A 26,648-nucleotide genomic window follows, 5' to 3' on the forward strand; every position below is an offset into this window, starting at 1 on the left:
TCCTTCATCTGAGTCTGGTTCGCCAATGAGGCATTAGAAGGGAATGTGTTGTATTTTTTTTGTTTGTTTTGTTGTGGTGTTTTTTTTGTATAAACATACATAGTTTCCAAATGGATTCAGTTCTATCTTAAACATATATCAAGAATTATTTTGTTACTAATTTTATACGTTTTTGAGGCTGTGTGTCTGGATTCTTCTCCTCTTTAGATGAACTTACGTGGGTATGTTTCACTGCATTGTCTCTGTTTTAAACTGCTATAAATATAAAAAATGAATTGACAACCGAGTTCTCAGAAATAAGTCTTTTTGTTTTGAGGTATTGTGATGTCTTTAAACTTCATTGAAATGACAAGGCTAGAAAGAACGTCACTGTCACTAAGCTGGTTTGTGGGATTTCCTAAAGACTACTTCATTCTTGTTTCAATTTCCAGTTAGCAAACTTCCTTTTTAAAGTGTTGGTTTAAAAATGAAATTTCATTAAAACTGAAGGAAGTTAATCTTTTCACCCAGCTGCATCTTGTTCACAGTGTCACCTCTCTTTGGAGGAAGAGGAGGAAAACAACTGGACACAAAAGATGCTGTTACTTTCCGTGAATAGTTTTTCATGGAGGAGTTGTTAAAACTGAGAGTATTGACTTGAATTCATTTCGGCTAGGTTATCAGTAACATACCTGCACAGTATGTTCCTGAATCTGTTCTTTAATGTCTCACAGAAAAATTTATTGTAGACTTTTCTAGGCAGCAAATTGAGAGGGGGAAAATAGATATTTTAAGGTCTGAGTACAATGGCTTAAACCTTCACTTTTCACAAACAAAATGCTTGATTCTGTGCTGCTTTTCAGCAGTGAGATTCTAACAGCTTCAGAGGAGCAACTCCAATGTAAAACTGGTGCAACAGAAGGAGAAATCGAAACTTGGGCTGGTCTATGGGGAAGGAGTAGTTGGATTTTGGTTTCTAGTGGCACACCGAGTTTTGTGCTCTGGTTGGGAGATACATGGAGGGGAAGGAAGCTTATTCTGTGTATAAATTTAAAGTTTTACTGTGGTTTTCATCTTGCCATGCAAAATTTTTTGTGCTAAGTGTTTGATCACAAAGCATCTCTGTTACCATATGCTTCTCGCTGACAAGGTGCTTCTGAAACACAGAAGGTATGTTGACATACTGGAGAAGTTGTGGTGTCACCTGTCTCTGGCGATCGCTGTGAATGACATGACAATCTGTTGTGTCTGAGCCCGATGAGAAAAGTCATCCAGGAACCCAAGCCTATTGTGTCAGTATCGCGTGGCCCTTCCTGAAACATGTTGTTTACCAGGTTATCTGAAATACACTGAGAAATTCTTAATAGGCACTCAAATAATGACAGTAATGAAGCTGCAAAGTTACCTTGCTGGTAGCATTCTCTGTGAGAAAGCCTTCCTGCCTTTGGGAGGAACCTTCCTGAATGCTGAAGGATACTCTGTACCATTGGCAGTAGATTTTTAGAGGAAGTAAGAAATTAATTTTTCCCAGAAAGCTCATTTCTTTGGCATTGGATTTCTGATTGTATCTTCTTTACAACCTCCAGCTAGCTGAGAGGACTCGTCTTGCCACTGCTACTTGTTCCTTGTGTGTTGCCCCCTTCTTCTCTTCGGAGTCAGCATATGGCATGTTATAGATGAGATGCTGATCATATGAGTAATCTTAGTGACTGTGTAAGTGGAAAGGAAGCAAGAACTTTCACCGTTAGCTTAAGGATGTCAGTGTCTGGGGTATTGTATCATAGATGTGTTCACATGTCCTTCTTTGAGTTCACACATGAATGTGTGAAATTTTTAAAAATTTGTGAATTTTTAATTTTTAATTTAAAAATGTGTGTATTTTAAAAAAATTTAACTGAATTGTATTTATTAATTGAGCTTCACACCTTTTTTCTTTTTAAAAGGGACTAACCTTTGAACAAAAGCCCTATTGCTTAAGTAGAAAGCAAAGACAACCGAAGAGAAGTGTTTTCAATATAATGGACAACTATACAGTTCACTTCTCCTGCAACCACTCCAGTTACATGGCTGTTAACAGTTAAATTATTAATGAAGTATGGCTGAAGGAAGCCATTCCTGACTGTCGGCTATCCTCTTTCCTCTGTGCTAGTCGCCAGAGTCACAGGAGGTCTCGTTCCACACGAAGCAGTGTGAGATGCAAGTAGGCTTTCTTTCAGACTTGAAGTGGAGAACGCAGCCGAGTTCTGTGTCTTTCACAAAACTCAGTTTTTCTAGTTCTTGCATGCAAGGAATTTACTTCTACACTACAACAAATGATGAGCATCCCCTTACATACTGGCAAACGAAGCCCTGTCTGGAATGAGTCGGTCTGGGAGGCACTTGTATGGGTCTCTCTGAAAACGGAGCAGGCTGATGTATAGTGTAATATGTGAGGTCACAGGTTATCTAGTGACATCACCTGTCTCTCATGATGGTGCTTATCCTGTGTGCTAGACAGTATGGCTTATTGTCTTCTGCTAATGTGTAATGTTTCCTGCTAACAGGATGGTATAGCTGTCCTGGTAAATTGCTGTGACAGGGTGTCACTAAGCATTAGTGTTTATAAAGAGGAAAGCACCTTTTTTTGGAAGCATCTTGAAGGATAGTGGCATTTTTTGTTTGTAATAAAAACAACATTAAAAAAGGTCTCTAATTCATCATCTGTATGATCTAAGAGTGGGATTCATCTTCTTGACCAAATATTTTTGCCTTTGTAAGAGTGATTTTTTGTGTTAAAGTACTGATCTCCATATACTTCAGTAACTTGCCAGTGGGAAGTATAAGTGAAGGGAAAATTTAGGGAAGATAATTGTGTTAAATGAAAGCCCCCTCCTACTTCTTTTGTAGGAGGAAAGTCTTTGCTCTAATTTTTCTTTTTCCATTTGCTTTGCATCTTGTCTGAAGTATGTGATCTCTTTCTGAAATGTTTAGCTAATTTTCCAAAGTTATAGCAGGGTCTATTACCTCAAAGAGCTTTGTACTTGTGAGGCCTGTTTCTCTGATCCTAATGAAGTGGATTCAGAGGAGAGAGAGAACCACAGCGTATGGGTGATTGCAGTTTACCAGGCTTTCTGACTGGGAAGGTGGGAGCTGTGACTCTGCAACTCTTTGACAGAAGGTATGAACGGAATATGTGAACTTGTCTTTTAAGAAAAGCAGAAATTGTTGCAGTAGCTGGGAATCAAAATTAAAGAAATGAGTCTATGAAGAATCTTGGGTGCCTTTTTAAGGATCTTTATTGCTCCCAAGTATTTTCAATTCAGGTTTCCCCAGGAGAAAAATGAGTTTTGAATGTTCAGCAAGATTCCTGTTCTCTTAAATATGGGCCCATGTGTTTAAAGCGAGGGTATGTGTGGCAGCAGCTCAGGTGCTGAGAGACTGAAAATCTTTGTAAGTCTGGAGTAAGTCTGCTTAGATACTTCGTTAGAAAATCTAAACCCAGATGAGCAGCAGCCAGTATGGGCTGCAAGTGGGTGGAGACATTGTTCTGTTAAGTAAGAATTAGAGTTATCATAACAGCAGTGATGCACAGACATGATGGCTCATGGAAATGGAATGGCCGGAGACTGCTTTGCTTGGTTGCTGCTGGTGCATACGTGTGTTAAGTGAAGTAGGAAAAACCTTGGCTAGTGCCCGTATGTGTTACACTAGTAGTCTATTTTGATGGCAACGGCTGTCAGTCTAGCACTATATATTGCCTACGAGAGCATCCTTAAAAATATCTATTATGTACAGTTTTCATTGTCTTCTGAACTTCTTATAGTGTGTGTGAAGGACAGAAATGAAGGTGCAAATGTATGTGAGTGATAGCGGAGAGCCACAGTTAGAGCTAGCCAGTTGCTCATTTCTTGGGGCTGTAAAAGAAATTTGAACATGTTTGTTAGAGAGAAAATATGTTCCGGTTGTCCTTGTGTTCCAAAGATGTCTCTTCTTGCTTGCCTTATCTTACCCAGATTTGATAGCTGCTTGGTAGAAGTATCGGCATTGCTTGGCACTAGCAATTCTCTGCTCATTGACCTGAAAGAAATGACTGTTGAAACTCAGAAATGCAAAGTTTTGAGCTGTGCTGCCTTTGTCATTATCCAGTCAATACAGCCTGATTTTTCATATTTCTTTCTTTCCTTCCAGAGATTAGGGGAAAAAAACCAGACAAGCTTTCATAAAGCGTGATAACTTTCTTTTAATTCTGATAAATCAAATACAGTCTCTGCGAGTAAAAAAGCACAATGTGTAAGACCCACTATGCTAAATTTACACCCTGCAATTTTCAGACATTAGTTGCCGCTAAACTGGCAGAGTGACTGGAGCCAAATATACCTGCTTTGCAATTATATCTGCTGGGTTGGTATTTATGTGAACAGCCGACTAGGCCAATGAGACTCAAAATTAAAATTAACCCTTAATGGCACCATGCTGAAACTGCTGCTTCAAGAGTGTATTCATCAAGGTTCTCGACCACGTCCATTATGGCCAGTCTCAGGTGCTACTGCAAGTGATAACACTTGCTTCCCTAGAACCTTGAAAAAAAGATTGGCAAATCTATGGAATTAGTGCATCCTAAGTTTCGGTTCGGGTTTTGTGTGAAAATGAATGTATCCTGCCTTGGAACCAAGTAGATACACACTTTGAGAATAAAAATGTTATTATTTAATATGTAGAAGCCATGCCATGGCTGGGCATCTTGAGTTCTCTGGGTTACTGAGATATTATGGACTTCTGTTTTTGTTGAAAATTTTCACAAAATTCCTGATATCATGTCTCTTCCTTCTGGTCCCCAACTGTGTAACTCTGTAGGTGATTCCTCAGCTCATCAGTTTGCTCTGCAGCCCTCCCAGTATTTGCCAGTTTGGTGCTCTCTGTCTGGACGTGTCTTTGGCCTGGTTTCTTCAGAAAGTACACTTTGTAGTGTACATAAATATGATGGATGCCAGGAGGAACGTGGAGCTTTCAGAGTTTGTTAAACCAGCAAAATGATGCATGGGGTTATAGTGAGGTTTTAGAGATCTCCTGAGTTTTGCTTTGGCTCAGTGGAAGAATGTGAAAAATGTTGAATGAAGCCTTAAAAGGCAAGAATGGTTTTGTAGTTAACCAAAAACTTATTAATTTTTGTTAACTTGGAGTTTGTCCTGGGATTGACCCATCTGAGTAAAACATCCAGGTTTGGAAGCTGCAAGTGGCTCAAGTGAGACACCCAAAATATTTGGATTAGGGGCTGAAGTATATAGATGCTTATTCTTTCATAACTAGAGTGTACTGGGAAGCTTCTCTTTGAGACTTTTTGTCTGTGGGCATTTTAAGCTTTTTTAGACTTTTAAAAAGCAGGTGCTACTTTTCTTTATTGGAAACTGGTCAGAGAATTTTAGGAAATAAAGGAAACAGAATTGGCAGGAATCAAAGAAAAGCAAAAAATGGGAAAAGGAAGAAAGCTGGTACACCACATAGACTAAATCATGGACTGTTTCTTGTGTGGCCCTTTCCAGAGACATTGACCACAGTTGCCTCCACTGCTCCTGGGGAAACATTCATTTTTGTCATGCATGCATCAAAAGTTTTTCTGCTTTTTGCTAAATCTTCCTCTGTCTGTTTTCATTCCAGTATTCTTCACTGTGCTGTTAAACACAGCAAATGCTGAAAGAGGCAAAATCCAAGACTGCCAATATTGCACACAAACCCCTGATTTTACTGCTAGCTTGAAAGCAGTTTGTAATATATGGCGTGTGTAGATGGTATCTTGCTGTGGCAGTATTTGCTGGAAAGAATTGGTCACCAATACCTTGCAGAAAGATTGCACAGCCACACTGCGCACCCCACATTAACGTCCCGTCTGCGTGGGGGCACTGTATACGTTCCTTTACAATGGAAAAACATAGTTGCTCTTGGCTAGGGCTTCTGGTACAATGAATAATTGAAATAGATAAGGTGAAACTAAACTCCTGTGAAAAGAATGAGCTTCTCACTTCAATATAATCCGTGCCATGCATCTTCCTAACAGCATGTTTCCCATTGACACAATGCAAATGCCATTTATTTTTCCGTTATTGATTTGCTTACAGAAAGCAGCAGAAATCTAATCCATGCATCAAATACTGAGTCACTTTATCTTCTGTATAAATTTTTATTATCACTGTATAAAGCACATCAAAGAGCTCAGTTTGAATGGGAGAAAATCATGCTTTAGGTAGGTGGTTATAAAAGCTGTTATTTTTCACTTGAAGTGATTATTTTCTAGGTCCCTGGTAGTGATTATGGCAAATTCCCAACTTCAAATAAATAACCAGTTGTTGTATACATCTATCATTCCTGAGCCCCATCTTCTGCCCCCACTTAACTCTCTTTGAGGCTTGCCTAGTGGAGGACATGTGACCAGAGCTACGGGAAAAGGGCAAATGCACATTGTCTTTCATAGAAGAAACCTCTCAAGTCTAAAGTAATGGCAAAATCTCTTCAAATAGACCTAGGGCATGACACTTGAAGAGGCTTGTGTCCTGTGATGTCTCACTGTTGAATTAGATCAGTATATTAGGAGTGATCTCCAAAATATTGTGAGTGGTGTGAGGTCCTGGATGGTCTCAAGGGTGTCACTGTGGCTGCGCCATGGCTTGTCATGTTTTCAGTATAGGGTGGGTGAAAATTGGCTGATTATAACCCAACCTGGTAATCCTCTGAAATCAAGGCTCTAGTTTGGCTTGTTATGTTGAAATTGATTTTTCTTAAGATGTGTATGTCCATTTCTGCATCATCATTGCAGCTGGAGAGGAATGAGTTGCCTTTCCCCTTGAAGATTCAGAGATGTTCTAAGTTCACTTTGCACCATGTTTTGCCACCCAACTCATGTGATCTTCATGTATGCCCTCTTTTCAGTCTAACTCTTATCTATTTCTAATCTATTTCTAATTTCTAATCTATTTCTAATATTATCTATTCTAGGGAAATATTGCACCCATTTTTAAAAAGGGTAAAAAGGAGGACTCTGGGAACTACCGACCTGTCAGCCTCACCTCTGTGCCTGGGAAGATCATGGAACAGATCCTCCTAGAAGCTATGCTAAGGCACGTGGAGGACAGGGAGGTGATTCGAGACAGCCAGCATGGTTTCACCAAGGGCAAGTGCTACCTGGCCAACCTAGTGCCCTTCTGTGATGGAGTGACTGCATCAGTGGATGAGGGAAGAGCTATGGATGTCGTCTATCTGGACTTCTGTAAGGCCTTTGACACAGTCCCCCACAATATCCTTCTCTCTAAATTGGAAGGATATGGATTTGATGGGTAGACTGTTTGGTGGATAGCAGCCTGGCTGGATGGTTGCATCCAGAGGTTAGTGCTGAATGTGCAGGTGGAGGAGGTCAGTGACAAGTGGTGTCCCTCAGGGATCCGTACTGAGGTTAGTGCTGTTTAATACTTTCATCAATGACATAGACAGTGGAATGAGGGAGGTGATTCTGCCCCTCTACTCTGCTCTGGCGAGACCCCACCTGCAGTACTGTGTCCAGCTCTGGAGTCCTCAGCACAGGAAGGACATGGACCTGTTGGAGAGGGTCCAGAGGAGGGCCACAAAAATGATCAGAGGGATGGAACACCTCTGCTATGAGGAAAGGCTGAAAGAGCTGGGGTTGTTGAGCCTGGAGAAGAGAAGGCTACGGGGAGACATTACTGCAGTCTTTCAATACTTAAAGGGGGCCTACAGGAAAGCTGGGGATAGTCTTTTTAGCAAGGCCTGCTGCGACAGGACAAGGGGTAATGGTTTTAAACTAAAGGAGGGTAGATTTAGACTAAACACAAGGAAAAAACTTTTCACGATGAGGGTGGTGAAACACTGGAACAGGTTTCCCGGAGAGGTGGTAGATGCCCCATCCTTGGAAACATTCAAGGACAGGCTGAATGGGGCTCTGAGCAACCTTATCTAGTTGTAGATGTCCCTGCCAATTGCAGGGGGGTTGGACTAGATGGCCTTTAAAGGTCCCTTCCATCCCAAAGCATTCTATGATTCTATTTGTTGGATTTGTGTTCCTATTTGAAGAGGTTATATAATCTATTTCCAGGTAATGCTTCTGTTTAGGAACAGTACCCCATCTTCACTGGCCGTGTGCTGTCACTAGCACCTAGTACAGACACTCTCCTCTTACTAAACTGTTGCCTTTCCTTGACTCCAATTGTCTTCTGCTAATTCTTCTCCTAACTTTAACTATTGCTTCAGTGTACTGTTTGAAAAAAACATTCTTGTTCCTCTTCCAGATTTTTTTTAGGAGCCTCAGGAGAGAGGTTTCTGGTCTCCTTGTTTTCTGTTCTTCGGGCAAGACTTCAAAGCAGGAGCTGAGTTGCCTTCCCCGGGTAGGGAAGTCTGCAGATCTGTCTCTCTGTCTGGATTAAAATCGTGGTTATCTGTCATCAATCTCCTCACACTTGGAAATTAGCTCAGTGTTGTTGAGTGAGAGGTTATGAGTTTTTTCTTTATGGTTAAGGACATTGTTGATGTTTTGTTTTGTTACTCTGGCCTGCATCCTGGCCTTTCTTGGACTTGGCCCCTCTACGGAGCGTTACATCCCAGCTGTGTCTTGCAGGCTCTTTCCGAGGTGTGGCCTTTTCATGTAGTCGCACAGCCTGAGTTCTCTCCTTTTTACCAATACCACAGCTTACTTTCCCCTCCTGATGTGCTGCACCAACATGCAGTCAGATCCTAAATGCATAAATTACTATCCTGATATCATCAGGAGGATATCGTTATTATAACTTCATCTTGTTTTGCTTCTCCGCCATGCTTAGACAGTGAGTTCGCTTTCAGAGCCCTGCACGTTCTGTCTCTAGCACGCTTGTCAAATGGTCATTCACCAGTAAGATGTCAGTGTGGGATACCAGCCTTCACCACCTACATGCTTGCTGGGACACAGCATGGCATGTCTGGTTCTGATGTGCAGTTTTCCTTACTGGAGAAGACTTTGATATGCAGCTGCCAAGGCAACTATTGCTCTTGAAAACTTTCCTTTGCTGCTTAGAGAAGGAATTGTGGCATAGTTGTTAAGCTCAAGCAACTTTATTAGGTTAAGCGATGTCTGCTGGAGTTGAAAATGGAGGAGTGTTTTGGGTTTAGGTTATCTGGTTTAGCCTGAGAAAAGGCTACAGTCCTTGTCTTGCTCTTAACTTAGGGGTGTGTTTCCACAGCAGCATAAGGTGTTTGGGCTGTCCCTCCTTCCAGGGCATGTGTGTTCCTCTCCCTCTCTTCTGTGATGGCAGATGCTCTTGAAACTTGGTGGTGGGTTGATTCAGACAGCGCTGAGAACTAAAGGCTTTTAGTGTAACTTTTTTAAAGCTTGCTGCCCACCCGTGGTGAAGTTTATGCAACCGGATAGTAAGAGGGAAGACAGGAATTTATAGCTGGGGTTGGAGAAAGATGGGGCTATTAGCTCTGATCTAGATCAGCTTAAGCTGTTGAGATGCGCCTTTAGCTAATCACAGCTATGAACAAAAAGCATCTATGGTTAGTTTGACATAGTGCTTCAGCGACTAACGAATAATATCATTCTGTACTGTCGTCATCTTATGTATTTGGACTCTAAGGCCTCTGGAGGTGCAGAGGTTGTTGGTGGTTTTGTTTTGGTTTTTTTTTCTTCCCCTCACTGGTTGAAACATTCTTCTGCCAACAGAACGAGCAGGTTGAAGTAGCACTTGCATGGGGGGAAATAAACTAACAGAGAATCAGTTGTTTTCTCTAGACAGAACAACTGTGGGATTTTTCTTACATTGGGTGTAAGACCTAAAAGAATCTGCCCAGCTAGTACGGCTGAACATCCCAGAGTTTCCACAGCTAACAGTCATCTCTGGAGGCCCCTAAGTACAGGTAATTCAATACATGTTCTTAAGCAAGAAAATGAGGTTAACAGCAGCCTTTTATGACCTCTTGCATCTGCATAGTGCAAAAAAAGTCCTTGCAGAAACAAGTCTCAAAGAGCAATTGAAAACCTTTTAATCTTTGAAAGTAAATGTTCAGATTCTGTGATTGGGAAACTTAATTGTACTAAGTAGGCTTTTATTGACATGGAGTATTGTGTGAGGAAATTTAAACCTAGCCCCTTCCAATTGTTAGAAAAAAAAAACCCCAAAAACCCAAACCAAAATGCATGTTGTTAAATGGAATTTCTGTTCATCATTTCTGTTGTTGTAGGTTATTCCTTTAAATTTGATTAATTTTGGACATCAAATTCACTTTTGTTCTGGACCTGCAGCTTGCTAGGTATTGGTTGGACAAATGTTTCTTTACCAGCTCGTCTCAAATGTGTGTACCTGAACCGAACTGATGGGATTTCTAACAGTTCTGCAGCCATGCCACAAAATCCCAAATATAACTTCAGTTCAAACTTTGTTGTTCTTTATTCCTTTTCTTGCCCTTCCTATTATTTGAATGATACATTCTTTTTTTATCTTGGTGTTCACTTTGTACAAGATTTACTGTCCAGTTCTGCCTTTTGTCCTTACCGGCTTACACAAGCTTATGGCTTATGGTGATGCTGTTGGAAATATCCTGTTGCCAAGGAAAACATTAGACAAAGAGGGCTGTGTTTGCTGAGAGAACAAGTAGCTAAAACCTGGGTATAACAGCAGAAAGTAACTACATACAGATATGTATGTAGCAGTTTGGTTTCATCTCACATGAATATTTAAAGGCTGGATTTATGGGTGACTGATTAGGCCCTGCATTGCGAGAGCATTTTAAAATTTCATGTTCTATTGTGTTTTGCAGGCAGAATGTAATTGTCTCAGCAGCTTGTGAAAGAAAGGCAAATTTGTATTGAATCCCTAGGAAAGATCCTTGAATAAACTAAAACTTATTAGTAGTACTCCTCCTACCTTCAAGGTGTTTATCTGTCAGTATGAGACTGTATTTCTTTTCTTTCCTCCCTGTCAATAAGCCATTCAAGATTAGTGCTCAGACTTCTTCCTGTTGAAGAAAGAAGATAAGATTCAGCTTGGAAATCTTATCGCTAGGTGGATGTTGGCCATGAGTACATTTCTCCTACTCTATCTTATCAGCAGGGTAAGCAGTGAGATGACACTGGTGGAGGAAGAGTCTCAGCATTAAGAGTTGTTGTAGACAGAGGAATGTAAACATCTCCCTGGCTGTGACTGGTATAATTTAACTTTCCAGTCAGCTGCCCCTGCCTGCCCTGATAAAAGATGGGTTTGGTTCCTGTGGTGGGTCAGACCAGCAGCCAGAGTTGATGCTGCAACCTGCAACAGTCCTGTTTCTTTAGAAAGTATTTCAGATATCTCTGTTCTAATTAAGCTGATGTTTAAAAGCTGTGAAAATCAAGTGTTTATCTTCCAAAATGATGGCAGGTAGTAATTTGAGCATGAGGTCTACAAATCCAAGACTTTCTGCAATCATACGTGGGGGGAGTTTGATATAAGGATTTGATATTGATAGTAGTTTGGGACAAGAGAAACAAGACTGTGATTACTTACTCTATTTACTCTCTTTACATCCATGCCCTGTTGAGAATAATTTAGGCTGTGTTTTCAGGGGAAGTAATACCAAATGAGCAGATAGTGCAGGCTTGATGCAGACAGCATATCTGTTCAGTTTGGTGAGATAGGGCAGTGTTGTCTGTGGCAGGACAGATGATACTCTGTTGATCATAAAGTTTACCAAGGCAAAGTTAGGCCTCCTTCCCTTTTTTAAAATCCAGGCTTTTAAGGCACGACTGGCAGACTAATGTAAGGTTCTTCACTGTGTCAGGCACTTGTACTTTTATTCATCTGACACTAGTTATGGTATAACTTGATTTACTGTCTCTTCAAAGCATGGTCTGAATCTGTCCAAGAGGAGGATAATATACCTAACTGTATCATAAGGGTGCTACAGAGAAATCTTTCCTCAAAGGCGGAGAGGCTGAGCAAAACAAGATGATATTCTCTCTTCTGAGATGCTAAGAACAATTATCTTTTCTGTCCTCTGTAGGTGTCTGTAGTTTGTAATGTGATCCGCAGTGACTTACTGTTGCCCTTTGTTGCAGGGTAGCTGGTGTATAGTGATGAATGTATTACATGGTTCATGAAGAAGTTGGATTCTTTTCTATATACACAGGCTCTATGTCTTATTAAGAAGTGTGTTTAAAGTTACTGAGTATGGAGGGTATAAAATCAATAGGATTCACTTTGCTTTTAGCATGTTTGAATATAGAAGTTACATCTTTAGTTTTTTGTTCTTTCTTGCTGTTTTTGGTACTACCCCAATCAAGATGCTCAGTTGCATTTTTGATGCGTATTTGTATTGCTTATCTTTTTGCCACCACTAGTCTTGTGTTCTTCCATCAAATTAAAGCTTGAAGTTAAATTTTAAAAGTATGCATTTCTACCCAGGGAACATCTGGAAAAGGATTATACATCAGACATTAAGCTGGTTGCAGTCAAAGCAAATTTTCATGCAGCAGTGTCTCTCTTGGGAAACAGCATTGTGATACTCTATAAGGGTCTAAGCCAAACTGTTGGCACTAGTTGGGACAGGAGAGCTAGACCTGTTTCAGAAATGGGTAGGTCTTGTCACACAGCCTGTGAAGATGGCTATTGTTTTCTGATGCTGAAGCTGAACTTCCAAATAATCTGTCTGAACATGGGACTGTGCCTTCAGAAGCAGTGCCTTCTGAGAAGTGGAAAGGCAAGTGGTCCTGTTAACGTGCTGGTGTTTGGAGTACAGCTGATAAATTGCTACGAGTGATTTCAAGGGAGGAATGCCACTGCCCTGTGACTCAAAGCACTGTGCTAAAGGAGTTATCTTCTGAAGACTGAAAGCCACAAGTCAGTGGTCGTCACTGACTGCTGTTTGAAAGCCTTAATGGTGTATAAATAACTGCTCACTGCCATACCAAAATCGGAAACATGAGCTTCTCCTGGTGCAGCAGAAACTAAAAGAATCCCCCAAAGTCTGCTCGTCTTACCTTTTCACTTTTCTTTGCTAACTATGCGCATTACTTCAAAAAATTAAAGATCCTGTATAGACTTTTCTAGAAACTGTGCAGCAGCCCCTTCTGTTTCTCTCCTCATTCTGCTTACGAACGTACATCTGGCTTTAAGCTGCGCAGAAGTTAAAGTGATTAAGAACCTGACTGTGGAGCTGACGTGGAGATGGTAACTGGTCAGCTTTCCTGTCAGAGAGTAGGTTCCCTCTGGACTCGGTGTTTCTAGGGGGTCAGTGTGGTGGGGAGGCCTGCCTGCTTTTTTTCAGTTGCACTGCTGTGGAATATTTTTTTTGTGACAGTGTCTTCTGCTCTTTTGGAAAATCAGAAAAATAGTAATAACCTGTGGGTAAGATGATATGATTAGAAGAGAGTCACTGTTCAATAACCTCAAGATGACAATTGGTGGAATATGTTCTTTGTATTTCAGATTTTTATTCTGGACTGTGTAAACTTTCTGTTTAAGTGCCCAGAGATAATAGCTAAGCCTTTCTGAGAGTATGAGGAACACATAATTAGGCAAAATGTTTCCATTCCAGAGGATGTTAATTATTAGGGGTTTCTGTGTAAATGCATGCTCTAATTCATTGCACAGTAATGGTTTTCACAGTTGCTTAAAGTCACTGTGGGGGGAGGAACTGGAGAGGAGTCTGGGATGAACAAAGCAATCCTGCATTTGGAGCATTGATCTTGTTCTAGGGGTTGGGTGGATGAGTCAGTCTGAGCTGGTCTTCCACTATAAGTTATTTGGGGGGTTTGAGGGCAAGCAGGATGGGGAAACTTCAGTAAAGATAACCATTTACTCATGTGGCCGTTATAGTCAAAAGAAAGAAGTTAAGGGTCATGTACTGACCCCTTTTGCCGTGAGTATCCAGGAGTCTTCACTAACCAAAATTAGGGAGAAAGGTAGCCATGTGATGACTCCATTGCCTTATGAAGGATCGTAAATGTTATTGACCAGCAGATAAAAAGGGCTCAACTCCATTATTCCTTTGTTCTTGTCCGGAGCAGCATATGCAGTTCTTGGAGTTAAATGCTTAAATTCATAAGTGAGTGAATCAGACTCAGTCTTGCTGCTGTCACAGTTCAGGCATGATCTCTGTATTTTCCAGGCAGAATGTCAGCTGGAATGTCATCAGGAGATCGGAGTAGTGTGATGGGACACATGAGCTCATTATCTCCTCCTTCACCCCTACCCCCCATTTAATGTCTCTTAGGTGCAGCTGTGATACAAACACACCTGTTTGACTCCTGTTGGCAAGTAATTACAAGTATATTGCTAAAGCAGAGACTGGGATCATGAAATCTAAATTCTGTCCCAAGATCTGTTGTAGGTCTTCTGTCCTATTGTGTGTAAACCCTTTAGTCTTTTCTTTTTGTGAAGACAAAAATAATGTTGTCTTCCGGGTGGTGTTATAGCAATACATCCCTCAAATGTATTAAGAATAAGATATATTTACCTTTGCCGCTTCTGTAAGGAAGCAATCTGGTTGAGTAGCTTTAGTTTGGATAAGAACAGCATGTAATTTCCATTTGACCTTGCTGGGGAATGCTTGTCTTTTGAGGTGCACCCAGTAATCTAAATAAGTATTTCTTCCTCCTCTCCTCCTTTTTCTGTTTAAACTTGTACTAGTTTGGAGCTGTGTTCACTCTGTACTGTTAACGGCCCACAGCCTGTTTCTCTTTCACCACACTAACTGTGCTGAGAGCCCACAGACCTAGGAGGTGTACGTATTTTGGTGTGTACTCAAGCAGCTGCACTGGAGATGAGCAAATGTGGGGACTCTAGTGAAATACACAGTCCCCAAATATAGACTCCAGCCACGAAGGCTGTAGGATTAAAGTAAGCCTGTTCACCTCAGCTTACTTCCTGCACATGGTATTGCAAGGAAAAAGGAAATGGTTGTTTATTAGGGAATGATTTAGAAGATTATACTTAATTCAGGCGCTTGCATGGCTAAGTGCTGAAATGCAGCTACCTACTACAGGGAATGTGCCAATTGCTTGAACTAACACTGTAGGATATTTAGAGAAAGATACTCTATGCATATTGTGTTATTTATGGTGGAGATCATGATGTGTTAACTGCTCTCCAGTTCAGTAAAGGCAGCTTTTGCTGTGAGGAATTAGTGGGTGAAGGATGGGCATCCGATAGTAGTCTGCATTCCCTGCTGCTGTAGTTTTCCTGTCTAAATTGAAAGAAGCTATCCTTTTTAGTGCTCTAAAAAGGGTTTTCCCATTGACTTTGACTTGCCTCAGTAATACTTAGTGTTTAATTGGAAGTAATCATGGGAGTTTCCGCTCTTTTGACTAGGCCTGATCCATTTTAAATCTGGAAAATGCTGGATATCGAATATATTGCATCTCATGGATCACAGTTGGAAAACTGAAGGAGGGGAAGTTGAACCTGAACAGTGAGCAGTTCCTTGAATAATCATTAATTTACCTCCTGCTTCAGTGAAGAAACATTTTTGAGCAGTCGTATTGCAGTGGGGCTGTCAGTCTGCCTTTACAAATAACCCTCATAACTTCTAATGTTGCATAAGCAATGTAATCATCAGGCGGTTTAAATGAGGATAGGGGAGGGTAGGGATTAAAGCTGTTCAAGGGGATTTAAGTTGTCAGATAATCACTGGCAGGTGTCCTTTACTTGTGACAGATGGCTTAGGTGTTGTCAGAGGCTTTATGGCAGAGCAAGAGAGAGCTTGTCTTATTCTTTGCTTCCCAAAGCCAGCCTGAATGTGCACTGAGGTGCTTTTCTTCTGTTCTGGCAAGCCACCTTTGCGGTAGTGCGTAAGAAAGCAAATGAAGTTGAAGACTAGCATTTATGGGGATTTAAGAGATGCTTATGAACGTGCAGCTGCAAACAACTTTTTGGGTGATATCAAAGATGTCTATTTAAGAGGTGAAAAGTAAACTTGGTCCTCATTAGTGTACTTCCCTTACCTGTTTGATGCTGTTAATGAGCAATCTTTTAACGGTCTACATACTTTAATTCAGTATGGGACCTTCCTTTTAAAAACTAGTGCCCTGTTTTCATTTTAACAATGGGTAAAGTGTAGTAAATAGGTTGAGCAAGTTTGTTGCCACAAACTCTTTGGGTGGTTACAGGAGTCCTGACTTTGGTGTTCTCTCATAAGCACAAATTGGCTCTGCCTTCCATTTCAGTGCAGTGAGTGTTAAGCCAAGCCTACCTTAATTCCACTGGTGTTATCTTGCTGACAACATACTTCTATTGCCAGTGAAGTTTATGCATGCACATGTTAAACTGAAGTTTATAGGCAAAGCATAATGTTTGGAGTTTCTTCATGCTCATTGTTTGAATTCCTCTTCTGGGTGCATCATCTGTGTTAGTAGATGTGGAGTGAGTCAGGTGCTTCATGTCAACATAAAGAAGTATGTTAAGATACATCTGTCCTTAGCCGCTAAATTTGCAGAAGCAACTGAACCTGAATGTAAGCATTTGTAAATAGTTTTGCAGCCTCTGAGAAATCAAATCTTGTAATATCCTACCAGGCACTTAGCACCGCTTATTTGCTATGTTTTAAGATGTCGGAGGAAGATCAAATAGTGTTTGTTCAAGTCTGCCATTATCGCTCACTTTTCTTTAGTTGTATTTTGCTGGTGAGCAAATATCGGCAGGTATTTAGGGTATGTCTTTTTGATGTCATCTTGCTGCAAATTCCAGCTACTGACTTGTTCTAGTCTCTCTCCTATTGTTTTCACAAGACGTTGCAGATTTCAGTAGAGTGAGAACAGATTTCTTATGTACTGAAATCAAACCTGGTGTGGATTTACACCTGGCAAGTGGATAAGCAGAAAGAAAGAATGAATTCATTCAAGTATGGAGCATACTGTGTGCACCACGTGATAGGAAAGTATCATGAGTACCGCTTCGGTCTCACAGCTACATATCAGCCTGGATCAAAATAATTCTCTTCACATTTCAAAAACTTTAAGGAGTGATCCATTGAAAGTATCCAGTGAAGATACCAGGATTCCCACAAAAGACATGCCAAAGGTTTGGCGGTGAAGAGTTCATGCTTCATCCTTGGCAATAGATCCTCTTTGCAAAGAGGCTGAAGTTGCTGGCATTGTTCATGAGGGTGTTGAACACGTAAGCGTCTTGTATTTCTTCCTCAAAACCTCCTTGGCCAGGGTGACTGCATACTCTTACTCATTACACTTTCTGATACAGAGGCAGCAGTGTTATCAGTAGTGATCTGTTCTTTAATGTGCACAGTTCTCTGGAGTGCTTTCAGGTAAAGGTTTTTTTGTGAAAGAAAACCTTGACTTGCTTTCTTAATACAGTGTGAAGTGCTCAGTATGACTTGGCCTTTTATTTATTTTTCCCTGATTCTTTTTCAGTGAGTATTAAATATTTAGATGCTAACATTTTTGGAAGTGGTTGCTAAAACAGATTGACTTTCACTTTGAAGGGGACTGAGTAAGGGAACATGAGTCCCTTTTTTTTTTTATTCAGCCCAGATGGTATGCCTCTTAAAGTGAGCAATGTGTTGCAGTGAAAATGGTCACCTTCTTTCCTCTTCTTCCCTTCCTCCTTTACTTAACTGAACACATACGTGTAGCTCATATTTGGGCTGAATTCAAAATTAGTCAAAGAGGCTGCAGGGTAAATATGTCAACTATGGGAAAGCCAGCTCCACCAGACTGGAGGAATTTCAGGCCCTGCCAACAGGCGGTATAGCAAGTTGGCTGCACAAAACTGACGTCTGTATGGACCTTATTAGAAAAACGGACAAGATGATTTGGTTTGGGCCTTTCCATGTCTGTCTTGTGCGTGTCTGTAACACTGCACCTCCTCGTGTGCATGTACAGAGCCCCTCTGAGGCATGCAGCAGGCTGTGCACTGAGTGGGCAGGAACATCACATTCCTGAGGGTTGGGAGGTGATGACCGCACTGAGGATTTCTTTGAGAGTTTTTTCATCTAATAGAGGAGACTTGCAAAGTGAAGGAAGCAAAAGGAGCAGTACAATTTAAAACAGTTCCACGTGTGCAATTGTTTTGACAGTTCTTTATCCACCAATGGATTTTTTTGAAGATGGAGTAATGCACGTAACAAGTTTCTAGATGCGTTAACTGTGACTCTCAAATTGCTGTCTGTAACCTGCAACTCTCTTCTAGCAGCTAATGAAGGTTATGTTTTGAGAGAAATAGCTGTTGCTTTGAAATTGGATTGAGTCGGAGTTCCGTGTTCCCATTCTGCAGCAAAGCTTGCGTAGGGCTGTTGGCAAGTAACTTGATCTGCCAGTATCTTTTGTTTCCTGTTTGGTGAAAAGGTTAGTAATACATCCTTGCTTTAGAAGAACATTGACAATAAATTTATTGTATGACAAAGGAAATCCTATAAACAAACAACTTATTGGGTAACAAACAACTTGTTGGGTAACAAATAAAATTTGGTATCTGTTCCTGGAATGTTGCTTCAGTTTAGTAGCATAGAACTATAGCATTTATTTAAAGGAGCTGTTAAAAGTAACTCGATAGCTTTTTTGGGGGGGGGGTGTTTCTTTATTTGTGTGTTTTGCTTTTTGAAACTTAATAATTTCTTAAATGATTTGGCTTGGTCTGAATTTTTTCATTAAAGAAGTGTGGAGATCACAGCTAAAGCTTTTCAGGCAAGATAACAGCAGTAGATCTGACAGGAGCTGAACTTTGGTTATTCTGCACAGGAGGTGTTACAGTGCTTGAAATGCATCCAGTTATCATGTTTTCTCAGGAACACCTTGATGCGTAGGGGGGAGAAGACAGTTCTGTAGTTAGGGCAGGTAGCTGTGAGACCTGACCTGGTTTCGGTTCTTAGCTAGCAACTTGCCCAAGTCTAGAAGAGCTCTCACTTAAGTGTCAGCAGCAGGATTTTTCATTTTTAGTAGGTGCAGCTTCTATGTGGAAGTAGAGCAGGTTGGATGAGAGATGTAGGTCTGGTTAGACAAGAAGGCAGCGCAGAGCAACAGAGAAAGATGCCATGAGAATGGCACCTTTTTGATGTTGCTGCCTAAATGTACTGCCTAGGTGCTTAGGTTCTGAGAGCAAAAGCTTCGGTAATTCCTAGTTCTCTTGTCAAGCTTGAAATAACTCCATTTTACATCAGAGATTTATTCTTAGCCAGGACATTTCAGTTTTGTAATATTTGAGAACTTATAAATTCTCTCTAATAAAAGTTATGACAACTACCAAGAAAGTCTTCCAGTGTTACCATACTGACCTGAAAACTAGTTTTTGGGGACAGTGTGGAGACAGGAGTTAGGTTCTGCTGTTGAAGCTCTTGGATGCTTTGTAACAAACTTGAGAACATGCCATATTGGCTGTGCCTTTACATTGCAAAGAATACCGGGGTATCTCATCTCTTCTGTATCCTGATCTGGTGACGGCGTGTCATAGTTTTGTAATACTGCAGTAGGTTTTCTCCAGTTGCAGGCAGAGGTGTTATTAGCGCACTGGGAGTTGTTTGCTAATAGGAGCTTGTGTAGTGCTGACAGTTTCACCCTCTGTAGCTGTGTGAGAGTGGCGATTTTGGTTTGGTGATTACTTACCAGGTACAGGTCAATGATATGAAGATTGATCTGAATGTGTTCAATCACTGGTTTAAGGAAAAAAACAAAACAAAAACAACAAAAAAATCCCTTGCTGGTTGAACATAGAACTACAGAACTTAGTGATGCTGTAAGGCTGCACTAGCCTGAGGGTGGTTATTGACAGTGCTGTATCTGTTCAGTGTTTCATGGCAGGACTAGCCAAGAACAGACTGTTCCCATTGCTGATTTAGATTTAGGGACTCAGGCATGAAGTAGAGTTGGGCACAGCATTTTCCTGGGAGCTGCTGGGAGCAGTGAAGGCCCTGCCTGAGTGGGCTGGAGCTGAGGTTCTTCCAGTGTGCTCTAGGCCGTAGCCTTTTCCCATCTCAGTGTAGAAAGCAAACCCATTCTTTCTTGATCAGAAGAGCAGTGATGCAGGGAATGAAACTGAGGTTTGAATGAAACTGCTGAAAGCAAAAAGACGTCAAATTTCTAGCTGCATAGCCTGGGCTTGCTTTTTGCTGGCTGTCACTTACTTTCTTTAAGGTGCTATAGCAGGAGAGTTACCAGTGGCTGTGGGTACGTGGCCAGTGGCTGAGATTGCCCCATCTGCCTCAGAAGACTTTATTTCCACTTTTTTCTGAACTACTTTGTCTTTTAACAGCTTGGGACAAATTTCCATTAAGCTATCTGCTCTGTGCTGGCAGATTCTTAAAACATCCCCAGGAGAGTATTTGCAAGAAGTAACATTTGAGAGGAAATACATTGTTTGGGGCAGACACAGGTGTAAAAAATAAATACCTCCCTGAAGCATTCCTATCATGTGTCTTTTGAAACAGTGATGTAAAACTTAGCAGTTTTGCCTGCATCAGGGATGGAGCATTTTGCTATGTTGTGGGGAGGAAGGGAACCATCTGCATTTGGCTGATTCAGGAGTTTCTGGAAAGCCTCATGCTTAGGGGCTTGTTCTTTTGGCAGCTGAGTTCTCCAAAGATGTCTGTATGGAGCAGGTTCCTCCCTGGGACTGCAGGAATGAAGTCTCGCCTGAAATTGCTCATCCTGGCAGCTGTGATCTGCTCTGTGCCCCGTTCAGTGGCGAAGAGTGGGGCACTCGTGTTTATAGTGTTTCTGCTTACCCCTGGAGCTCAGGCCTTCCCAGGGAGAGGAAGGAGTTGGACTCCAACAGGAGCTGGAAGCAAGCTGGTGTAGGGTGGGCAACAGAGGGAACTGACTACAGCTCTGCCACTCCCTCAGGGTTCCAAAAATATTGCAGTTATTCTCAAAATAGGTAAATGATAGGTAAATGATTAAGCTGAATGCCAGCTTAATTTGTTCTTCCTGGTTTTGAACCATGAAGATATGCAGGCAGGCAAGGGGAGCATATTTTTGTGACACCTCCACCTTCATGTGGGAAGGTTTGTATTTCTGTTTTTAGCCTGGCCAAGTGCATGTTGCCTGGGCCTAGTCTGAAACATGACAGGGGAAGACGAGGGGAAGGATATTCTTTCTCTCATCCACTGCCTTGTCTTGCAGCTTCCCCCCAGCTCGACAACATGACATGCCATTTTGGTCCTTATTAAACTGTTGAGTGTCACTATCTTCCTTCACTGAAGTTTGTGTTTCTGTGATATCTGCATTCCAAAAACAATGCACAAAGTGGGAAACACAGTAGGTTAAAGTGACTGACTAGAGCTGTGTTTAACCTTGAAGGCAAATCTCTAGATTTCCTTCTCGCACTGTGCTCTTGATCTCCAGTATCCTGCTACTAAACCCCCTCCACTTGACAGACTCTTAGTGTGCCAACTGCCTTACTAGCCTGTGGACGGATGTATGCCAGGGGACTGTATTAACACCAAGAAGCTCAATTCTAACTTTGATCAGCAGCACTATGTTTAAAACTTAATCAAAAACCTAGTATGAATTAGTCAGTGTTACCTGGTTCCTAGCCCTCAGGTAACAGCAACAGCAAAAAAATATTCTGCAAGCTAAGTACTGATCTGACAAAAGCATGGGAGTATGAAGTTGAGTTCTTGTAGCCTCATCTGTTTTACTTGTGTTTAGACCATACCTGAGAAGGAGAGATTTTTATTTTTTTTTTTTTTTAGCAAACTTTGCTTTGACTTGAGGATACATAGAAGGCTGCACGTACACTCCTAGAAAGAAAATAGCAACAAAGAAATCTGTAAAATGGGGAGTGTGAAGGGAGAACAGGAAAAATGATAACGTGGGAAAAAGAAAGTGCTACCAAGTACCATACTTGGGATACTGATAGGAGAATGGCAAAATAACCAGGGTCAAGATCCATTTGTCTTGTCTTCATTTAACCACTGATAAACAGATTGCTCAGTGACTGCTTTTGCTGCCTTTTTTAAAATCCCCTGTAAACTTTCCTCTTTTTTGTTCATCACAGAGAGCCAACTCTTGCCTGGGAATAACTTCACAAACGAATGCAACATTCCTGGAAACTTCATGTGCAGTAACGGGCGCTGTATCCCAGGGGCCTGGCAGTGTGATGGGCTGCCGGACTGCTTTGATGACAGTGATGAGAAGGAATGCCGTAAGTGACCATTCCTATGACCTTAACATGCTTAATATCGCAAGGCTTGGCTAGGTAGTGTTACTGGTGTGTTCTGTAGTGTATACTGGGTAAGTAACAGAACTACTGCCAGTTTCTTAACTTAGCTATTGCTAGAAAAAATGTACAGCCTTTCTTATTATTTCAGGTCTTTAACGTTCTTCAAATTGTTCAATTTTAATATAGCACTTGGTAGCAGGTACCTAAACCCCTATTCACAGATGGATAAATTGAGACAGACTTGACTTCCAGTTCTTCCAGTGGAAGAGTGGTGCTCTGTGATTTTTAAGGACCCTGCGTATACTGCTTCAGCAAGCTGGCCTAGTGCTATAAGTTGACCTCCATGGCCATCAAGACTAGTTCCTTTCATTTCAAAATTGTTGACTGTATCCTGTTGTTTTTGTTCTCTCCTGTCAAAATGTAATTCTTAACCTTTTGACACTTAATACTAAATTTCTGGAAAATAGACCAAAAGAATTGGCTAATAATGTTTACATGTTTTAATGCTCCCTACAGAACTCCCAGTTCTAGAGAGCTAAAAAAAGCCTGATCTGGTGGTTCTCTGTGTTTTCATCTTTTTCTTAGCACTAATTAAACTTTAGTTAATGTTATTCAACCGTTATTTAGTATGAAACTTTCTAGCCTACACGTTTGTCATGGCTTAACCCTAGCAGGTAACTAAACACCACCCAGCTGCTCACTCACTCCCCCCGCAGTGGGATGGGGGAGAAAATCAGAAGGGTAAAAGTGAGAAAACTTGTGAGTTGAGATAAAGACAGTTTAATAGGTAAAGCAAAAGCTGTGTATGCAAACAAATCAAAACAAGGAATTCATTCACTACGTCCATTGGGCAGGCAGGTGTTCAGCCATCTCTAGGAAAGCAGAGCTCCATCACGCTAACGGTTACTTGGCAAGACGAATGGCATCACTCTGAATGTCCCCCCCCTTCCTTCTTCTCCCCCCAGCTTTATATGCTGAGCATGATGTCATATGGTGTGGGATATCCCTTTGGTCAGCTGGGGTCAGCTGTCCCAGCTGTGTCCCCTCCTGCCTTCTTTGGGCACCCCCAGCCTGCTTGCTGGCAGGGTGGTGTGAGAAGCAGAAAAAGCCTTGACTCTGCGTAAGCACTGCTCAGCGATAAGGAAAACATCCCTGTATTATCAGTACTGTTTTCAGCACAAATCCAAAACATAGCCCCATACTAGCTACTATGAAGAAAATTAACTCTATTCCAGCCAAAACCAGCACAATGTTTTACCCAGAGGGCAAGATTATGCTGCAGCATAACACTGTGATGTGAAATCCAGTTGGGAGTGAAAAAACTCTCAAATTTCTTGTGGTTCTATAGCGACTGAGAAATTTCTGAGAAGTAAGTTACTGCTTTTTGTCTAACAAATATTGCTACTTTAAGAGGTTTTCATTAAACTGAAAACAAATTATAAGAAGCTTACCTTTCCCAGGACACTTCCAAGACATCATTAGCTTCACTTATGGAGCAGAAGGAAGAAAGAACAGCTTCTTCCAAATTAATTGACTATAAATGCCATGTTTGGTTAAATGCTCTTGCTTTTTTTACTTGATGCCTCTTCTTTAACCCCAGTTATCCATCCCTTTTAAAATAAAGGAGCTTTAATAACTGTGCTGTGGAAATCTTCATATGTAGTTCTGCTTTAAGCCAGTGAGCTTTTCTCTCTTTCTAAGGCATTAAAAGTATCTGTATAAAAAATATCTGATGCTTTGCAGTCTTTATAAAGCATCAGGCTTATGTTGCAACATTGAAGACAGGTTAATATTTTTTTTTTTTCTTACTTAGATTTTAACATCTTAGGAAAGGATGGACCTGTTGTAAGGATTGATCTTTGTCATGCATGTCTGTTTAAACCCTATCAGAATTTACATTAGTGGGAGCTTTGGCAAGAATAAAAAAATGTCCAAAATTCAACCTGTACCTTTCAGTGAGATGTTCCTTATGACAACAGCTGCGTGACTCTCAGGTTCCTCATTACCTGGCTCCCGAATGTGCTGCTAGCATGACTTTTGGTGTGCTGTTTCTGCTTCTTAAAACAAGCTGAATGATGGCACTTCTTTATATTTATAGGATACAAACCAGGAGGTTTTCTGTCTCTGAGAATGTTGTCATCCTCTGTCTTGCATGAATTTTGTTTCACTTGGTACAATTAGAAAATCTTAATGAAGATTTTCATGAACCTTAATGAAGATTTTCTTAATGAAGCCTGGGCTATGTATTTGCCCATGAATCAGTAACAGGAAAACAGGCTTTGTGAGACTCAGTTCAAAAATTTCCTTACCAAAATCAGTTGGATCTAGTGAATTGCAGACAGTAATGAACATAGTAACTGACAATAAAATATAAATAGCTGCAAAATGACAGTTCATAAAAGTTATTCTCGTCATGACAGACTCAAGTAAACCTCTCTCATCTAGGCTATGCTGCAACTACGAATTTAAGTTTCTGCAGAATTGTCCTTTGTTGGGTTTTTTATTTAAATACTTCCAGCCCACTTGATTGGCTAACAGTTTTCTGGATGAGCATCCTTTTGATCCTTCCCAAGTTAACAGAGATAATTAGACTGTTCTTACCTCTTCCCATACATCTATCTGCTCTCTGATCACCTTCATAAATGTAAAATTAGCATGGAAAAGAGACAACAGGGGGAGCAAGGGATTCATATCCTGTGCTGACCTGCTGTTAACAGGTCAGATAATCCAAAACAGAATGCAGATAGTGCTCATTTGAATCTCCAAACAAAAAATTAATATTCATGCAAACCAGGTTCTGTAATGCATCCAGAGCCCTTCAAGCTGCCTGTTCTGCATCTCCATCCTCTCCATTTTAGTAGGCAGCTTTTAACTCTGTATGTTGCCATGAGAAGCATGTCTAATGAACCAGCCACTGTGTGTGTGGGATGCTGAATATGCCTGTGTAGCTACAGTCTGTGCACCATGGTAGAGACATGGGGTGGGAGAGGAGTCGCTGGGAGAAAGAATTACAGCATTAGTAAGGAGGCTGGGAAGGTTTTGTGTTCTTAGTTGTAGGCTTATGTCTGAATTGAGGAAGTTGGCTTATTGTCTCAAGGATGGATGATGCTTCTAACCCAGGAAACATCCCCTTTTGAATCCTGCTAAGCACCTAACCTTGCTAATAGCTTCAGAGGGACAATTCAGTCACTCATGTATGTGAGTATATACATACAGTGTGTGTAGCTAAAAAAGTTTGGTTTGCTCTTTTGAGTTTTGAAGATGGTCCCGTTCTTATCGCGTACTTTTACAGTGTTACCAACCAGTCTTTTATATCAGAAAGTACTCAAAATTTGGATGGGCTTATACAGGCCGAATCTGGTGTTAGAGGAGTTCCTAGCTCAGACTTAAGGCATTGAAAGGCAGCCCTAGCATCTTGTCTGAGAAGGCCAAAGGCAGAAGAAAAATCACTTGTCTCTTCTCCCCGCTCCAGCTTGTGTCAATCTGTAAAGATAGGCTCCTAGATTGCTTTAGGCTGGAAAGGACTCTGGAGGTCATTTGGTGAAGCTGCCTGCTCAGAGTGGGACTAACTTGGATCAGGGTTGCTCAGGGCCTTGTCTGGTCAAGTTTTGTACATTTCCAAGGATGGAGAGTCCACAGCCCCCATGGGCACCTGGTCCAGGGTTTGAATATGCCCACTGGGAAAATTTTTTTCCTAGTTACATGATCAGTTTCCAGTGATGAGAGAGAAGCTGAACCAAACAATTTTTAAAGATGTGCAGTGTGATTAATATTCTGATCCACTGGCCTTAGGGAGTGGGAGAGGGGAATGTAGGGGTCCCGGAATTGTTCTTCATGACTGCAGAAACAGCAGCTGAAAAGTAAGAACAGTTAACATTCCAAATGTGCGTATGCATCACATCTGGTTGTGTCATTGTACCAGCGTCTATTGTGTTACTTGTGTCAGGCAACTCCAGGGAGGACAGCCGTGCTTGAAAGTGTCATGCTAGCACCGCAAGGGTTGGATGGTGTGCGTATAGATATAGATATAAAACTTTTTTACTTTTTAAATCATTTTAGGCTAGGCTTTGTTGCCTTCCTCCTATCAGAATAGGGCTCTACTCACTAAAACTTACCTTGCAGCAAAATTGGAGTCCTTTGTTTTCTGCTATGATGTTGCTTTGCATTAGCTGAGCTGTTGATAGTGAAGACAAAGCCGTAGGAGTTGCATTAGCAGCATGAGATGGCTGAGTTCCCAGTGTGTTACTACTGTCAGCCATGCTTTAAGCTGCTTTGTCTGTGATTCCTCATTGACTAACTAGTTCACATTGAAAGGCTTTAACCTTGCTTTAAAGTGTTTGTGTGTGAATAGGAGTTTGGTTACAGGATTCATTTGGTACTGTGGACTGATACTTCTGTGAAGACAAGTATGCTTTGTTTTAGCATGCCCACTGAGGAATTTTCATGTACGCATGTGTGCGTTTATGTGCAAAGTCTTTCTCTCTCTTTTGGATTGCCTTACAGTTGAATGTGGATGTCCAGCAATATTTTATCAACTCCGTTGCTGTAGCATCTCATCCTGTCTGTCCCCCTTCA

The 26,648-nt window shown here is 41.2% G+C and overlaps 1 protein-coding gene across 4 annotated transcripts in view; it reads left to right on the forward strand.

Annotated features, from left to right (window-relative positions):
- Positions 1 to 26,648, forward strand: part of LDLRAD3 (low density lipoprotein receptor class A domain containing 3) — a 116,700-nt gene that overhangs the window by 16,041 nt on the left and 74,011 nt on the right. For 2 of the 4 annotated variants that reach the window (XM_087745961.1, XM_087745964.1), the window contains exon 2: positions 21,909 to 22,055. In XM_087745961.1, the coding sequence (XP_087602087.1) occupies positions 21,909 to 22,055 (147 nt within the window). The other 2 variants (XM_087745962.1, XM_087745963.1) reach the window with 2 other exon arrangements.

The sequence above is a fragment of the Nipponia nippon genome, unplaced genomic scaffold (genome assembly GCF_047370975.1).
Source record: "Nipponia nippon isolate SJK-2023a ecotype South Korea unplaced genomic scaffold, ASM4737097v1 scaffold_10, whole genome shotgun sequence".
Taxonomy (NCBI): domain Eukaryota; kingdom Metazoa; phylum Chordata; class Aves; order Pelecaniformes; family Threskiornithidae; genus Nipponia; species Nipponia nippon.